The 19099-nt window shown below is 41.9% G+C and overlaps 2 protein-coding genes across 5 annotated transcripts in view; one reads left to right on the forward strand and one right to left on the reverse strand.

The window, feature by feature from the left end:
* The window catches only part of RPGR (retinitis pigmentosa GTPase regulator), a 268015-nt gene that overhangs the window by 80226 nt on the left and 168690 nt on the right, over positions 1-19099 (reverse strand). The gene's annotated exons all lie outside the window — the stretch shown is intronic.
* The window catches only part of OTC (ornithine transcarbamylase), a 56722-nt gene continuing 48687 nt past the window's right edge, over positions 11065-19099 (forward strand). The window contains exons 1-2 of the mRNA XM_004281343.2: positions 11065-11344; positions 18338-18476. Coding sequence (XP_004281391.1) covers positions 11268-11344; positions 18338-18476 — 216 coding nt within the window. The 5' untranslated portion in view covers positions 11065-11267. The remainder of the gene's footprint in view (positions 11345-18337; positions 18477-19099) is intronic.

Below are 19099 nucleotides of genomic sequence, written 5' to 3' on the forward strand. Positions count from 1 at the left end.
ATTGCTGCGTGCAGGCTTTCTCCAGTTGCAGCGAGCGGGGGCTACTCTTCGTTGCGGTGCGCGGGCTTCTCATTGTGGTGGCTTCTCTTGTTGTGGAGCACGGGTTCTAGGCACGCGGGATTCAGTAGACGCAGGGCACATAGGAACAAACACTGGGTAGTGATATAAAGTAACAAATACATGCAGAAGAGATGTGAACAGCACATTCATTGCAGACAAAGAGCTTGCAGGTGAGGGAAGAGTCAGTAATGTCATTACTAATATCATCATGATCATTAGATGATGATCATGATGTGTTATTCTCATATGGACTTTGCACAATGGATTTGCTCATGTCTCCGGAGTCATTTTATGTTCAATTGATTAGGGACACCTACTTTAGAAAATGATTGGATTGTTTTCATGTCCCTCATGGCTTTGAACAAACAGGCTATAGTTGTAAATTTTAACTTGAAAAAAGAGTAGGGACCATAGTAGCAGAGAGATTTTATGATCAATTTTTATTATACTGTTTTGTTATACTGAAAGGCAATAATGACTTTTGGCATTTATAGAGTCCTTTGTATTTTCAAAGCACTTAGTAATCATTAATTTCTTTATCTTGTTTCCATCTCAAATGAGATAGGTTCGTTAGCATGGCAGGGTTGCAGAAGGAAAATACAATCAGACAATAAAAGATTATAAACTTGAGGGCTTCCCTGGTGGCGCAGTGGTTGAGGGTCCGCCTGCCGATGCAGGGGACACGGGTTCATGCCCCGGTCCGGGAAGATCCCACATGCCGCGGAGCGACTGGGCCGGTGAGCCATGGCCACTGAGCCTGTGCGTCCGGAGCCTGTGCTCCATAACGGGAGAGGCCACAGTAGTGAGAGGCCCGCGTACCGCAAAAAAAAAAAAAAAAAAGATTAGAAACTTGAAAAGTTAGGCAGTTGAAGTACTGAGGGTGAATAAGTTCCTGGTTTTTCCATCATTTAGGGGGAAAAGGAAAAGAGAGAAGAAAACACATCATAGGTCCTCACTGAGAAACACTGTTTTTGTTTCTTTCTTATTTCAGGGCACCTCAACATTTCTATTTCCAGGAAAGTGATTATAATAAGCCAACAGCTGGGACAGGCACGGGGGCTCTCACCACGCGTACTGATGCTAGTAACTAATGAAAGCTAACATTTATTGAACACCGAGCCAGGTACTGTGCTACAGCACTCTATATCCATTACCACGCTTCATCTAAACAACAAAGCCATGAGATAGGGGCTGCTAGTACCACCATTTAAAAGAGGAGGCAACTGAGGCTTAGAGAGGCTGAGGAATTTGCTCACAATCAACAGTAATGGAGTGACTCCCACATCGCTGGATTCATTCTTCTATTGCTTGCCAGGTGATTTGCTTATTCCTTAACAGTAACACACTGTGTAACAATTGAGGATGACCTGGGAATCCATGAACTCCCTGGTTCTCTGGAAGAAAGGATGCCGAACTCCAGTTAAAGAATGCCGGAGGGTGAAATTGGTAATGGTGAGTGCCCAGTCCGCACGACCCGGACTCCAAATACTCAGAAAAGTTCCAGGAAAAGGGCTTGTTTCTCTCTTGTTCTGGAGACAAGATTCCCATAGTTCATCTTCTGGACCCTGAGTAGGTCCCATCTTTATAAGCCATAGAATTGTTACCAGTGGAGCAGCCTTAAGAGAAGAAGGGTGTGTTTTCCTATTTGCTTAAGGCGAGGGCAGAGCCCTTGCTTAGCAGATGTGGTCAAATACAACAGTCATAAGCAGGTCACGAGGACTTTCCAAGTCGTATCTAAAGAGAGGCATCCACCACAAAGAACTAGAAATGAGCAGGAAAGGCGTTCACTAAACTGTGATTTTTGAGAACATACAGTATATGTGTCCTAAGCTCAAGGGGAAAATATTGCTATGGAAATTATTATTGGGACAGTGCTTCTAAACCAGGCCCTGGGCAGCCGTAAACAATGTCCACAGCCTCACAGGGCCCTCACGTCACTCAGACTCTAGAAGTATCCGGCAGTCCTAGGGAGCATCAGGGATGATTGTTGAGACAGTGGTGAACTTTGAACCTCTGTGATTTCCCTGTTTGCTTAATGTCTGATAGCCTCTGATCTGCTAATAAATCTCCTTTATGCACAGCTTGACCTCTGTGCTTCCAAAGGGAGGGATTGGAATCAGCCTATGGGGGAAGAGATGGCTGTAGGATTCTGGGTGAGAGCTTGAGCAAACGAAAGTGTACTCAAGAAAGATAACCTCGCCTTTTGCAACTCATCTGCCTCTGACATAAAGGTTGGATCATATTTATTTACCTTTTTTCTACCTCCTAAATTGTGTGTGAATTTCCCAATCTTGTTTTCTAACGCTGACATTTACCAGAACACAAAATAAAAAGCCTCAGGTTTGAAAACTTGAGATTTCTGTCCCTATCTAAGCTCTGAAAAATTCTAGGCTCTGTTTAAAATCAACAGCTGCCAGAGTAAATGATTAACAGAAGAATGACTTCGATGGAAACGTGGTTTATATGACAACAGAGAAGAGAGATTACCCTTGAATGTGATTATCAGCATTTCACGCTCTAGTTCAGATTTTGGTCTTCACGTAGGACCCCATCTACCTTCTTCATATGCCTCAGTTGAAAGGGTAGGGTGGGAAAGGGGGTGGAGAGGGAATCAGAGGTAGTCTTCACTGATTTCACAATTTCCCCTAGGGCCTGAATGTTTGAACAAATACTTAGCAGTTACATAGCAAGAAAACACCCCCGAATCAATATTTTGACAAAGTCCCATCACCATCTGTTAAATAAAAAGTAATTTTCAGATTATCAGGAGCTCTCTGGTTGACATATTTACAAGTGGAAAGGAATATAATAGTAGCCAGCTGATGGGTGATTTACTTCACTATCATAATTCTAATTTATTTTCTTTTGCCAATTCCCATGCAGATCCAAGCCACATAAGAATACATTCTTACAACAGGATGCAGGTTTGTAGCTTATGAAGCACTCCAGGGGCATTAATACAAAAGGATTTTTTTGATTTTTCAGCAAATGAGGTATGACCTAGGACATAGAGAGCTCTTAAGAAAAAGGAAATTGGACATTCTTATGCCCCAACCGCCCCCCCAAAACCTAAACCTAAACCTCATACCTTAGACAGAACTTAACTCAAAATGGATCATAGATCTAAATGTAACTTGTAACGCTATAAAATTTTCAGAAGACATAGGAGAAACTCTTTGTGACCTTGGGTTAGCAAAGAGTTCATAGATATAACATCAATGGTATAATCTACAAAAAGAACTTGATCCAAATTTAAAACTTCTACCTTGCAAGAGAATGAAGAGACAAGTTATAGTCTGGGAGAAAATATTTGCAAATCACATATCCAGTAAAGGTCTTATATCCAGAACATATAAAGAACTCTCAAAACTAAAAAAATAAAACAAACAACCCACTTAAAAAATAAAGTAGGTCAAATAGGTACATGAAAAGATGCTCATTTTGCTAATTATTAGAGAAATACAAATCAAAACTACCTCACACCAGTCAGAATGGCCATCATTAAAAAGTCTACAAATAATAAATGCTGGAGAGGGTATGGAGAAAAGGGAACCCTCTTACAGTGTTGGTGAGAATGTGAATTGGTGCAGCTACTATGGAAAACAGTATGGAGGTTCCTCAAAAAACTAAAAATAGAGTTGCCATATGATCCAGCAATCCCACTCCTGGGCATATACGCAGACAAAACTATAATTCGAAAAGACACATGCACCCCAATGTTCATAGCAGCACTATTCACAATAGCCAAGACATGGAAACATCTTAAATGTCCATTAACAGATGAATGGATAAAGAAGATGTGGTACATATATACACTGGAATATTTCTCAGCCATTAAAAAGAATGAAATAATGCCATTTGCAGCAACATGGATGGACCTAGAGATTGTTACTGAGTGAAGTAAGTCAGACAGAGAAAGAGAAATATCATATGATATCACTTATATGCAGAATCTAAAAAAAATGTTACAAACGGACATATTTACAAAACAGAAACAGACTCACAGATACAGAGAACAGACTTTTGGTTGCCAAGGGGGAGGTGGGGTGGGGGAGGAATGGATTGGGGGTTTGGGATTAGCAGATTATATATAGAATGGATAAACAACAAGGTCCTATTATATAGCACAGGGGACTATATTCAGTATCCTGTGATAAGCCATAATGGAAAAGAATATGAAAAAGAATATGCATATGTACAATTGAATCACTTTGCCAAGCAGCAATTAACACATTGTAAATCAACTACTTTAATAAACTTTTAAAAATAAATAAATAAAGTAGGCCTAAGTATTAACAGATATTTCACCAAAGAAGATATATGTATGGCACATGGAAAGATGCTCAGCATCATTAGCATTTAGGAAAATGCAAATTAAAACCACAATTAGAAACCACTACATACCCATCTGGGTGGCAACTATGAAAAATACAGACAATACCAAGTGCTGACAAGGCTGCGGAGTAACTGGAGCTCTCATGCATTCCTGGGGGAACTGCAAAATGGCACAGCAACTCTGGAAGATATTTTGGCAGTTTTTTCAAAAGTTAAACATGTACTTACCATATAATCCAGCCATTCTACTCCTAAATATTTACCCTAGAAATAAAATTTATGTTCACACAAAAACCCATACTTAAATGCTTGTAGCAACTCTGTGTATAAGTTCCAAAACCAGGAAACAACCCAAATGTGCCTTAATGGGGAATGGATAAACAAACTGATATATCCACACAATGAAATACTAGTCAGCAATAAAAAGGAACAAACTAATGATAAACACAGCAATACAGATGACTCTCAAAGGCATTATGCTGAATGAAAGAAACCAGTCTCAAAAGATTACATAATGTACGATCCCATTCATGTTACATTCTTGAAATGGCAAAAGTATAAGGAGAAAGATCAATATGCCAGGAATTAGGGGTGAGAGGAGGGTGTGACTACAAAAGGATTTAAGGGAGAGTTCTGGGGGGACATGGAACTGTTTTTTTTTGCGGTACGCGGGCCTCTCACTACTGTGGCCTCTCCCATTGCGGAGCACAGGCTCCGGACGTGCAGGCTCAGCAGCCATGGCTCATGGGCCCAGCCGCTCCGTGGCGTGTGGGATCTTCCCGGACCGGGGCACAAACCCATGTCCCCTGCATCGGCAGGCGGGCTCTCAACCACTGCGCCACCAGGGAAGCCCGGATGGAACTGTTTTGTATCCTGATTGTGGTGGTGGTTACACGAACCTATACATGTGTTATAACCCATAGCACCATATGCACAAAAGAGGTATTTACTGTATGTTAATTTAAAAAATTAAAGAACAACAAAGCATATCATATGTATTCATTTAACCAAAAAAAAAGAAAGAAGAGAAAAAGAATATTGTTTTCATTTGCAGATAAGGAAACTGACTTGCCCAAGGTCATTCAACCAATAAATGATAGGTTCTGAAGTAGAACCCACACTTTTGAAATACATCATTCTTTCCCTGTTGTTACAGGAGAAATAAACCTTCAAAAACCTAAGCCGAATTTTTATTAGTTAGCATGCATTTGGTTGCAAGTAACAAAAATCCCAATTCAGAGTGACTTAAAAGAAAAGAACATTTAGTATTTTACATAACAAGGTGTCCAGTGGTAGGGAGAGTCATGAGGTTCGTTGATTTTACAACTCAATGATGTAATAAATGACCAACATTCCTTTCTTCTTTCACTCTGCCAAACCCCAGTTCCATTCTAAGGCTGCTTCTCCTCATGGTCACAGGATGGCTACTGTTCTCAGACAGAGATACATGCTTCTTTATTCATATCCAGTGGAAGATAGACTACCGGCAACAATCCCACAGAGCTTGTGACTAATGTGTGCACTGCATGCAAATGCTGTGGTTTCTTAGGATCTTAAAGACTCCAGACAACCAGCTATAAAAAGTATTTATGTAATTAGCAACACTCTGAAATAAACAGCTTCTCACTGCAGTAACAGCCATATGTCTTATTTGCACAGAGCTCAAATTTGCATTAGATCCTTGGCAATAGCTATGTCAAGGCTCTTAGACACTGTACCTCATGTTTGGTTAGCATGTTAAAGTTTCCCAAGCAGTGTAATAGCCCAAATTTTTAAAACCTTTAGTTGGACAGATGAGGACTCTGAGGGTCTTAGAGGAGTCAAGTCACTTGGCCAATTCACCATCAGTTAGCGACTCAGCCGGAGATCCCATTTGATCTTCAAACGTCCTTCCCATTTCCTTTACATAACATTGATTCCCTCTTCAGTGCTTAGATTTCACTAGGGAACCACAGTAGCAATTTCAAAGAAATATTGCAAGTTCATATATGATGTTTACAAGCTCTAAATGTCAGAAAACGAACATTTTTCTATATCCCCAACGGTGACATTTGGCTATTTGGAATTTTAGACTCAAGTGTGATAGAATAAACTTGAAATCATTAACTTTTCCATCTCCCTTCCCTCACCATCCAACCAATTGCCCCAATAGGTGGATTCTAATTCCTAGATCTCTCTTGCATCCATCCCTACTTTTCTATTTCCACAGCCCCAGTATGCTCTCAGGCCCTTATTATAACACAGTAACTTCTGCCTCTTTGCCTCCATTTTCTCCCCACTGCACTTCTTACACAGTGGTGCTGGATTAAGGTTTTCAAGACACAATGCAGATAATGACATATGTCCCTTTGTCTGCCCCAGCTCTAAAACTTTAATAATCTTCCTTTGACTATAGATTAAATTCTTAACTCCATAATCTGGATTTCAAGGCCCTCAACAATGTGGTTCCATTATTCATTTCCATCCTTGAGAGAATCCTCCTTTCTGGGTGGGAGTCGTTGGCAGTGGTGTACCTGAGCCAGCTCACAATGGCTTGCAAGAGCCAATCTTACGCCTCTCTTCCCAACTCTGTGTTCAGCGATGTCACTTTGGTAGCTTGAAGCTGTCCATGGTGGGAGCATTTATACCACACAAATTGGTCAATGCCACAAATCAGAGCTTTCTTTCTCTTTTTGAAGAGCTGGTCATTAAATATTTACCAGAACACGACCAGTTGCGGGGTAACCAGGACCAAATCTAAGAGTGAGTGTTCGATATGGTATACAGGATACAAAGATGTTGACACTAAAAGCCCAAATCAGAGATGGGAGGGCCTGGGAGAAACGAATAAGAAGCAGAGCATTGAAAAATATTTGAGAAGGTAGACCTGGGCAAAGATTGGGCTCCCACAGAAGCAGACACTGAGAAAGGTATTTGGGTTCAAGTGGTATATTTGGGAGATGATCCCAGGAAGCACTGGTAGGGGTGTGAGGGAAGTGAGACAGGGAAGGGAAGGCAGCTAACAGAGGGTGAACTGACAGACAGTTTACTACCGTGGGCAATCGAGGCTTAGTCCCACTGGGGACCTTCGGAGGAGCGTGTAAAACATGCCTCATGGTCGCCCACACAGGAGTGAGGAGTTTACCCTCAGCCAGACAGCTGTGGGCACGGGCATTAAGAAGTAGCAGGGGGCGTCCCTGGTGGCGCAGTGGTTGAGAGTCCGCCTGCCGATGCAGGGGACACGGGTTTGTGCCCCGGTCCGGGAAGATCCCACATGCCGTGGAGCGGCTGCGCCCGTGAGCCATGGCTGCTGAGCCTGTGCGTCTGGAGCCTGTGCTCCGCAATGGAAGAGGCCACAACAGTGAGAGGCCCACATACTGCAAAAAAAAAAAAAAAAAAAAAAAAGTAGCAGGTATGCTTCCCCAGCAACAAAAGTCATTACCCTCTCACCATGATTTCTGTCCTAGGAAACATTGAAAAATGATCTGTTAAATTTATTTCTATGCCAGTATTATTGCAAATCCTAGCCAGTTGCTGTTTTATGTATTTTACATAATAAATTTCATCTGAAATAATGCTTAATCCCAAACAATGATACTATGGATGAAACTTTTAGGTAGAAGAAAATCTTTTTGGGCAGGAAGGATTTTGTACCTAAAATCACACCATAATAATAATCACTTACTGTATGTAAATGTAATAAATAATAATAATCATTATTTATGGGATAAAAAGCAAAACAAAAACATCATATTCCAATTGTAGACTTATTTTGAATAAAGTGTTATGTCAGGAAATTAAAAAAAAATATTTATTGGGCTTCCCTGGTGGTGCAGTAGTTGAGAATATGCCTGCTAATGCAGGGGACACGGGTTCGAGCCCTGGTCTGGGAGGATCCCACATGCCGCGGAGCAACTAGGCCCATGAGCCACAACTACTGAGCCTGCGCATCTGGAGCCTGTGCTCCACAACAAGAGAGGCCGTGATAGTGAGAGGCCTGTGCACCGCGATGAAGAGTGGCCCCCGCTTGCCACAACTAGAGAAAGCCCTCGCACAGAAACGAAGACGCAACACAGCAAAAATAAATAAATTAATTAATAAACTCCTATGCCCAACATCTAAAAAAAAAATTATTTATTATTTATTTTTGGCTGTGTTGGGTCTTCGTTGCTGCGCGTGGGCTTTCTCTAGTTGCGGCGAGTGGCTACTCTTCATTGCGGTGCGCGGGCTTCTCATTGTGGTGGCTTCTCTTGTTGTGGAGCACGGGCTCTAGGCGCGCGGGCTTCAGTAGTTGTGGCACACAGGCTCAGTAGTTGTCGCTCACAGGCTCTAGAGCGCAGGCTCAGTAGTTGTGGCGCACGGGCTTAGTTGCTCGGCGGCATGTGGGATCTTCCCAGACCAGGGCTTGAGCCTGTGTCCCCTGCGTTGGCAGGTGGATTCTTAACCACTGCACCACCCGGGAAGTCTCTTATGTAGGAAATTAAAAAAAAAAAAGTGGCAGGTATGTAGGTGAAGACAGAATGCCAAGGGGATACAGACAGGACATGGACACTCACGGTTTTGTGCTTTTCATATTGGTCTTGGTGGTGGCAGGGCTTCATTTAAATGGTCAATGATAGAGTGAATCCACCCCTCCAAATGTTGTTACCCCACACACCCTATTTGTTCCTTCCTCTGGGTCTACTCACAGCTTCCATCCTTTGCTGTAATATCGTTTGTAACCCCCTCCAGTTTTGACAATTCCCTAATTCTTCCCAATTCATCAAGGACCAGTGCCACTTCCTTCAGGAACCCCATCTAATCCCCAACCCCCATTGATGGAAGCTGGATGATGGACACTCCAAGCTGGAGGTCCCATAGGGCCTGAAGCAAGGGAGCAGGGAACAACCCCTACCCTCTTGGTTAGAATGCACAGGGTCAGGGGACAGAGACAGAAGTTGTGCTCTAGAGTCATTCCAAATGGTGAACTCCATGTGAGAAAGGACTCACCATTCCTGGTTATCACTCGATCCCTCAGAGCCAAAGCAGGCAGTTGAAGTGGAATTAAAGGAGTCAGGGGGCGGGTCCATAAGAGCACCTGTACAAATTCTGAGGACGAATGGAAAACCCTGTATGGTGTTTTTCCACCTGTAACACAGATGTCTGTTGAGATAGTTTATCTTTTGAGATTTAGTGAAATTACCTTTAAGCTCATCCCACTTGTGGTACGGTGCCTCTCTTGCAATCTCTCTGGGGATTATGGGGGGGGTAAGTTTTTCTTAGTCCCTTCTGGGGAACTGAGCTCTCACCTCCATAGAATGACGAGGGTTTATGAGTCACTTTGGAATCTCAGCAGTGCTGCCCACATTCCCCACCACGCCACGGCAGACACTTCTTGATTTTTCCCCGAGTGTTGTTCAGATGAGTTGTTTGTGTGGGTAGCACATTTGACTGAAGATGTGGGCTTTATACTAGCATTCAGTTGAATGCAGTTTATCATCTTCTCTTCTAGTCTCCCTGCAAACATCCAGTTTCCTTCCCTGTATTAGGTAGAGTGGATTTACTCTCTAAAACCTATCCAACAACTGGCCCATTCTGCCTCTTCAGTGATGCTTTAAGGTGATCTTCTCAAACAAAGCTGCCTTCTCTTCTCCCACATGGAGCATTCATTCGCTACCTTCTCACCTCCGCACCTCTGCAAGCAGTCTGCCTGGAATAGTCTTTCCAGAACAGATTAGCCAGAGGTTTGGAAATCGCAGTCTTTCCCTCTCTTTATCCCACCTCATCCTCTGTGAGTACAAGGGAATCGTGTCAATAAATTTCCCTGCTGATATTAATTATGACATCACGACCATCCCTGCCCCTGAAGTGGCCATAGTTGGCTTTTAAACGACACTTTTTTTTTGCATTCCACAAACATCTAGCAAGTGCTTACCTTGCCCTCCCACCCTCCCCACTTAGAGTCCTCTCCCTTCCCTGTATTATGGATATTTATTTACAGATATATGACCCTTACTGAACTGTAAACTCTGCAAAGGCGAGATCATCTTCCTTCCCTGAAATTCCAGCCTAGCCCAGTATCCGACACAGAACAGATTTTGAAATTAACTGATTTCTAACTGTGGATGAATGAATGAGTGTGAAGCTTTGGATGGCCCCTTAGTGATCCGGAGAGGCTGCCAGGGGAGGAACATTTGGTACCCCACCTCCCTGCTTCTGCTGAGTATGGGTTTCTGCTGGAATTATTAGGCAACCCCTTATTTATTGAAGACCTACTATGTGCAAGGCACAGTGGGAGCTCCAGGACAGAGATCTTTTTACTCCATCTCCATCCCCACTCCAGCTTTTTGCCACACACACACAAGTACATCTTTCTATTTGTTTTTGTAGAAAGGCTGGGACTTGGAGGAAAGTGATATCACTGGAAATACTCAGGGATGTCACGTCTACATCTGGGGTTTTGCACTGCCAACTCGCATTTTTGGAATGAGTTATTTCTATGTTCCTTCACAGCAGCCAGCACTGCAGTGTCTTGCATATATTATACACCCAACGAGTACTTGTCAATTGATTTTGTACAAGTATGTGACAGCATAAATATATTATGAAAAATGAGGAGTCTGTGCACCAAAAGAGTCAGGATTCCTTCTCCAAGGAAAACAAAACAAAACCCAAAACAAACAAAAAAAACCCCACAGTGGTGGATTGGAGCTTGGCTTAAAGTTCAAATGCTCCTGGACCCTGCCCTGCAGTATCTCTAACCAGGGGAATTTGATAAGGTAGTTGAAGGGTGATATTACCTTTGCTCTCTCACTGAAATCAAAAGGACTCTTAGCTTTCAGGTGGACCCCACTGGCTACCTTGGTGCGGCGTTTTCAAGAGCACAGAATCATCCTTTTCACTATCGAAAGAATATGCTGTTTAATTTGAGGATCCTGCTGAACAAGGCAGCTCTTAGAAACGGTCACAGTTTTGCGGTTCGAAATTATCGGTAAGTGATGGCCAGAGATTTGAATCTGACTTAGGAACCGTGGTGATAAATGAAACTCTATTCTGCAGAGAAGTGCAGCCTCCTAAGGCCTCTTTCTGCAGGGTATAGTGCCAGGTTCTACCCTTGTTGGAGACAACTGTCTCTAATTCCAGCTGAGCTTTCATTTCTCGGTCCTCTGTAATCAGATTTCATGGGGCGCTGGGAGGTGACGGCGGGTTGGGGGGGCGACTAACCGTGGCACGTATAACAGACTAAATGTTCTGGACATCTTCCATTTGTGTACATACTAAAGGAGCAACTGGCTGAAGGAAATGAGAGGAACTAATCTCCACAGGGCCTTCAGCTTGTATTTGGGTTTGCCTGAAAACAATATATCATTCTGGGGCATGGTGATTGATTCGATCTTTAAAAAAAACAGACCCCAAAAGAACGACTACATAAATATTTACAAAGTTGCATCCTCCTCACAGCCAACTGGCCATGCCTGCGGTCGAAGGTGGTGTGGAGTGTGTCCCTGGGGAAGAGGACAAGGGTGATGGGTTAATCGGGGAAGTAAGGCCATCAGATCTGGACACTGTTGCCAGAAAGCTTCTAGAGTAACTGCCTGTTAACAATCAGAATTTTCCCAGTGCCTCTTGACAACCGAAACCAACCTCAAAATGACCTCAATGACTCTTAAAGTTAGAAGCTTCTAGTCTGAAGGTTTCTCCCACTGTTAGGAAGTGGCCCTGTGATTTGTGGCCCTGGGCCTCCCTTCTCTGGGCCGCCTGACAGCTCTGGACTCTCTGGACTCTACCACTAGCACCACTCAGAAGCCAGAACAACATTGTAAATGATATTGTAAAGTTGGGACCTCAGAGCCACAGAATAATGCCTTCTCCTATTTTACAGATAAGGTAAATGAGGCCCAGAGAGGTTATGGGGTTTACTAGTTAGTGCCAGAGTTAGACTATATAAACCAAGCATCTGGAGGAAAGCTCAGGTTTAGAGTCTAAAGAACTGGGTTCAAGGCCTGGCACTACCACTCGCTGGCTATATAACCTTGAGCAAGTCACTAAACTTTTCTGTGATGTTGCTTCACTTATAAAATGGGAGAAAGCGTAATACCTGTTCTGCCTACATCACAGGGTGCTTCAATCATTTATTTAATAAACACTTATTGAGCACCTACTTCGTGCCACGCCCTAAGCAAAGTGTTGGAGATACGGTGGTAAATAAGGTAAATAAGTTATTTCATTCCAGACACATGAAATCACAGTCTAGCAATAATCAGTGAGATAATGTGTGTGAAAACTGTCAAGTGACAGGCAAATGTTCATTACTTTATCATTCCATCCCGCTGAGTTACATCAGATGAAAGTGCGATGAAATTTCATTCCACGGTTTTTAACAAAGACTCATCACTGAGCTGGAAACAATCAACTGAATGAATAACCAAAGCTTGGAGCTTAAACTTACACTCCTCTTTGAAAATCACAGTGATGACTGATTTTTTTTTTTTAACCATTATTACAGGCTACATTTTTGCAAGTAAAAACCTCTTCCAAATATTTAGGCATTTTGGGGCATTTACTAAGATTCTATTTTCTCTATCCAGTAGCTAGACTATGATTCTGAAAATCCCGGCTAGCCATCTCTCACAGTGAATGGGGACTGAGGCAAAAGCATGGCTAAGTCAGCCCAAATCCATACCTGCTATTTGAAAATATGAAAGTCTCAAATCACTCATGTCATTAGAAACTACAGAGCATGAGTCTCTATTGAAAAATGGCATAACACTGAAATGGTGTCCTCTTCAGGTGGCGTGAGTATTTTTCTTTCCTGCTCTTTTTGTTAGCCACCCTACCTGCCAGCTAGATGATTTCAGAATTGCTGATCTCCAATAAGACCTATAATCTTTGATGACCCCTTAACAATAGAGAAAACCGCCCCATTATCTCTGCCTGTATGGTACTTTTACTTTGATTTTCAGCTTTCTGCAGAGATTCGGGTTCTTCTGCATCCCCCCACTCCCCCATTCTCCCCTCCCCACCCCTGTCTCTCTTGGGAAAGGCGGAGGGCGCTTGTTACATACCATGTGAGTGTAGCGCTAGAGAGTAGTAGGAAATATGTGGTTAGGGTTTGGCAGTGCCACAAAATAGGGACTGCACAGTTTTGAAGCGAGCAGCCATATCCCATGGGCATGATAAAATGACTGCTCAAGTGAGGCCGAAGCCATCTACACAGGCTCCCGGATCAATCATTTTTAGTCAGTAATTTTTTCTTTTCTTTTTTTTTTTTTTTTTTACAAAATCAATAGGATCAGAGACCAAGACTGCCGAGAACACCCAATCCATAGGCTTTTCATCTCACAAACAAGGCTCTAGAGCCTGGCTGTGTTTGGATAATAGACAGTGTCCTATGATTTGCTCCTATTAAGGAAACCACTTATAGCTTTTAAAGAAACCACTAAAATAATATCTTTCTTTATCAGAGAAGACCAACTTGTAAGTGCAGTTCAATTTCATCTCACAAATAGAAATTTCTTCAGAGAATATTGAGCTAAGCCACCCAGTTCTGTGGAGGTTATGGATTGGAGCTGGAGGTGACTGGTTTTCAGGTATTTCATTCCAGGCCTCTCTAAGGGCTTACAGAACTCATTAAGTTCCCTTCATCCCACACACGTGCCGATCTATACATACGTGGACATGCAGACGAAGCAATTACAGGCCATCCACGCTCTTGTGTAGAGGAGAGAAAACAGTCCTCTTTGATTATTCACATTTTCCATCATAATTGAAAATGAGTGCCTTTTAAAAAACATATTTCTTGGGGCTTCCCTGGCGGCACAGTGGTTAAGAATCCACCTGTCAATGCAGGGGACATGGGTTCGAGCCCTGGTCTGGGAAGATCCCACATACCGTGGAGCAACTAAGCCCGTGCGCCACAACTACTGAGCCTGCGCTCTAGAGCCCGCGAGCCACAACCAGTGAAGCCCGCGTGGCACAACTACTGAAGCCTGCCCGCCTACAGCCCATGCTCCGCAACAAGAGAAGCCACTGCAATGAGAAGCCCGCGCACTGCAACGAAGAGTAGCCCTCGTTCACCGCAACTAGAGAAAGCCTGTGCGCAGCAACGAAGACCCACTGCAGCCAAAAATAAATTAGTTAAAACAAAACAACAACAACAAAACATATTTCTTCACTTCAGAAAATTATACAAGGCATGAGACCAGGAATGGAATGGGGTCATTATGTTTCCCTTGGCCAACAGCAGAATTGGGGTTTTATTTCTAGTTTGTTATTTTTAGTAATTTAATAATTTAACTAAGATAAAAGAAGTAGAGGCGGCCACAGTTTTTCGACAGTTTCGCGTTTCCAGCCCTTTAATAGTAGGTCTGCACGAATCCTCATCCCACTCTTCAACTTTCAGATGAGGGCAAAGTTTTACAGTTTTAGAATACTGACTATCTAAGGTATCTTAGAAACCATCTAGTCACCCAGTTATCAATAGTAATTTATACCACATATGAGCATGTGGCAACAGTGACAAATGTTGCAGGTATATTTTTATTAATAAATTATTATTATTGTTAATAATAGAGAAATTTGGAAATGATTTGTGCTTTTATTTTCCAAATCAATAGGATCATATTCAAGTGTTTTGTGAAAAGAGGGTCACTCTCCCTGCCATGCGTTGCAATATACCTTTCTGAGATGGGAAGAAAGGGATGAAATTAAATTTAGGCCACTGAGAATTCAGATGGCTCCAGTATGGCCTGTGGGAAATCTTGTATTTATGAACTTCATGAGCGTTGTGGAAGTCAAAGACATGAAGGATCACTGATTTGTAGTTCATTTTCTTACTTTTTCAGATGAGGAATTAATGCCAAAAATGGAAAATGATCTTCCCAAGGTCATAGTTGAACTAGGACTCGAATTTGAATATTTAAAACCACTGCTCTTTTCATTCCACTGCTTTGATGACTTCGATCCTTCCAAATTGATCAAATTGGCCAATCTCCCCTTGTTCAATATCCCCCCATCCTCTTCCCCACCTTGTTTAAAAGATATAGCCAAAATCTCAGTAAAGACGAAAAAAACACCAAGAAAATATGCCTTTTGTATCAGTCTGCAATGTTAAAGAAGCACCAAAATCTCTGCCATAAGGCCCACTGGCCCTCTCTTATGCCTCCAGAAGCTAAAGTCTTTATCGCAGACTCTCCATGGGGATCAAAATATCATTTAACACTGAATTTTTTCCTACTCTGGCAAAGTCAGTTTCTGACTGACCACATTTTACTCGAATTAAGCACTTTCTCTTCCAACAAAATACAATTATACAAGGGAACACATCCAGGTTGCCCCCGCTACTCCAAACAATTTACTAGAGTTGGAAAATGCAGACTGTAGCAATGAAAGGTTTCATTCTGCCAATAGAGAATACTCTTCCATTTTCTAGCTAGGAAGATATTTGGGTGAAGCTAACACAAGGGTACTATTACCTTGGCCTAACTTCTTAGCATTCAGTGGTTTGGGGTGAAGAAATCTCTGTAAGTATTTTTTCAAGGGATAAAATTAATGTAACAAACGAGTTGCCTTTTTCAAAAGCTCTGCTATAACCGACTGCCATGACAGTTTCGACAGAAAATCTGTATGTGGTTCCCATTGTTTTCTCCAATATTGTATTCTCCCCGTTTATGTGTTGGCTGAAGAATGATAATGTGGTTTAGGTCTGGTTTACCAAGGAGACACACTTGAGTACAAAGAGACCAAGCATTTTATGGGAACACTAAAATAGTCATTCTGGCCTTGGTCTGGCTCATGAACTAGAGCAGGCTGCTTCCAACTGAAGCACTGGGTCTCTGTGAGAACTTAATAGCCCTTTAGGCCAGCGGTTTTACCTAGCTAACTCGCGTGTGAGTTTATCACCAGAAAGCAAGAAATGCTTGATACGGACAGGAAAAAAGGGGTCTGTGGAGGAGGCATTTCAACATGGTACAATTGTGGAGGCTTTTTACTTTTCTCTAATTTTTAAGTAGCTTAGGAAAGAGGTGTGGCAACTCCATTTTGGAGCAGAGGGGAGGAGACAGTAAACAGGATAGGAATTTAAACTGGAACCATTGTGTTTGCTTTCCTTCCAGTGATAAATTTTCCTGGTTAGCTCTTGATATCTATGAAAAACAACTCTTTTTCCCAAGACAACATTTCCTGCCCCGCCTCCTGGACAGAATTGAGAAAGGCGGTGGCTGCTCTAATGATTTTTCAATGGTGTAAACAGTACGACCCCCTTCACCAGGTGAGATACAGTTTTTAAAAAATTTTCCAGTTAATTACTCCAACTCTCACAGCTAGTATGACAGATTTACAAGATCTACCTTTCCACTCTTTTTGTCCCCAAGAACCCAGGGGACTTACTCTGTCCAAAAGGGGTTCACGGAAAGAGGTAACCAAAATATTGGTATAGTTCATTATTAATGGACTTCGGATCTGGCCCTCATAGTGCTATGGGCAAAAACTTATCCCACCAGGTCCTCTCACCAGTTTTCCAGGCTTTTGCACTTGACACAGGCTGCTGTGCATAGGATCCAAGGTTATAATGCTTTCGTTTCACATGCATATGTCCAACCATTGTTCCTAGTAGTGCAAATACAATACTGGAGTGGTTGAGCCCTAGAGGATTTCAGCTTTAGCAACATACTAGACCACAGTCAAGTCTCCTCCATGACTCTTAGGTCTTGTGTCCAGCCTAGGCCACAGGCCATACTTGCTCTTGCCTCAACGTTAATTCTGTTTGGGGGGGCTCTTGGTATCTTTTTTGTCTTCAGACTTTAGTCATGGCATTGAAAATCCATCATGGTGGATCTCTCTAAATTTATTCTCAGAAATCTGCTGAATTTCTTTTTAAAAAAATTTTATTTATTTATTTTATTTTTGGCTGCATTGGGTCTTCGTTGCTGGGCACAGGCTTTTCTCTAGTTGCGGCGAATGGAGGCTACTCTTCGTTGCGGTGCGTGGGCTTCTCATTGTGGTGGCTTCTCTTGTTGTGGAGCATGGGCTCTAGGTGCGCGGGCTTCAGTAGTTGTGGCACGAGGGCTCAGTAGTTGTGGTGCGCGGGCTCAGTAGTTGTGGCGCACAGGCTCAGTAGTTGTGGCTCACGGGCTCTAGAGCGCAGGCTCAGTAGTTGTGGTGTACGGGCTTAGTTGCTCCGCGGCATGTGGGATCTTCCCGGACCAGGGCTCGAACCTGTGTCCCCTGCACCGGCAGGTGGAATTTTAACCACTGTGCCACCAGGGAAGCCCTGCAGTACATTTCTTAAAGTTAAACAAAAATCATTGTTATTATTACACATGCTTTTACTGAGACTCTTTGAGGGAATAAAATAAGCAGAGGACTTTTTTCCCCCTAAAAGTTAATAGAAAAGCCACAGGGTCCATTGTATCTGACCAGGGACAATAAAGAACAAATCTTCAAGAATAGATCTGAAGGGCAGTAGAGGGAAAAGAATGAAATTGTTTTCTATTATATGTACATAACAAATTCTGTTTGTACCACTGAATGATTTCAATGATAATAGCTAAAATTTATCAAATACTTATTATATGCCAGACACTGTCTGATTTCCATGTATTAAATCATTTCATCCTTACAACAACCCTATAAGATTATTATACTCATTTTCTAGGTGAGAAATTTAGGTGCAGAGAGAGTTTAGGTAACTTGCCTAACTAATACATAACAAAGCCACTCATATGGTTATTTCCAGCAGAGAAGAATTCAGCCTCTTTCCTCAAATTTTTCTTTTCTCTCAACATTCAGGATACTGGCTATCTAAAATGTAAACCACAGCCATATCAATTTTAAGGCATTAGCACTTTGCAGAGACACATGAGGCTACACATCTGCAATGTTGCTATGTGTTTCCTATGTTTTGTGTCAAGAATTAAACAATGAATTACCATAGGACATAGATTTTGTTTTCTTAAATGTATAGTTCTCTTTTTCTTTTTTGTAGATGTGGACAACCACTACAAAATAAAGTACAGCTAAAGGGTCGTGACCTCCTCACTCTAAAGAACTTTACAGGAGACGAGATTAAGTATATGCTATGGCTATCAGCAGATCTGAAATACAGGATAAAACAGAAAGGAGAGGTATGTAGCATTTCCACATTACCTTCCACTGCTACCAATCAGCCTTTTTAATGACAGCCTTTCCAGAGAAAGAGGGAAAAGAAAATACATTAAAATTCCTAAACAGTAGCTAAGTAATGAAACTACACAGGCAAGGTAATTGATTATCACTGAGTGTACAGGCATATAAAAAGCATAAAAATCAGTTATTCAATGACAATTCATTGCATTTCTTTCATGTGGAATGTTGAAAGTCATTATTAACTGAATCAGAACCTAAGGAATCATTTCTCTGGAAGGATTTTATTTTTATACCTTTTTTCTTTTCTCTGTGTGTTTTCTATCAAATGAAAAATAAGGATGATACATTTTTTCTAGCAACAAATTTCAATTGTGGATGAATATCAGATATATCATCATTAGGATAATTTTAAAAAATTCAGGATGATGTGACAGTGTTAAAAAATTTAGATTAGCAAATAAACAATTGAATGGTAACCAAGTGGGAGAAGAGATGGGATATGGTGGCTTGCGGGAAGCATTATTCTGTATTTTAAGCAATTTATGTTTGAAACACGCTTAATTAATGCAGCAGCTTCATTTAGACTGCTTAATTGTGAAAGTGTTTTCGTATTCCAAGCTTG

The sequence above is a fragment of the Orcinus orca genome, chromosome X (genome assembly GCF_937001465.1).
Source record: "Orcinus orca chromosome X, mOrcOrc1.1, whole genome shotgun sequence".
In the NCBI taxonomy this organism is placed as follows: Eukaryota; Metazoa; Chordata; class Mammalia; order Artiodactyla; family Delphinidae; genus Orcinus; species Orcinus orca.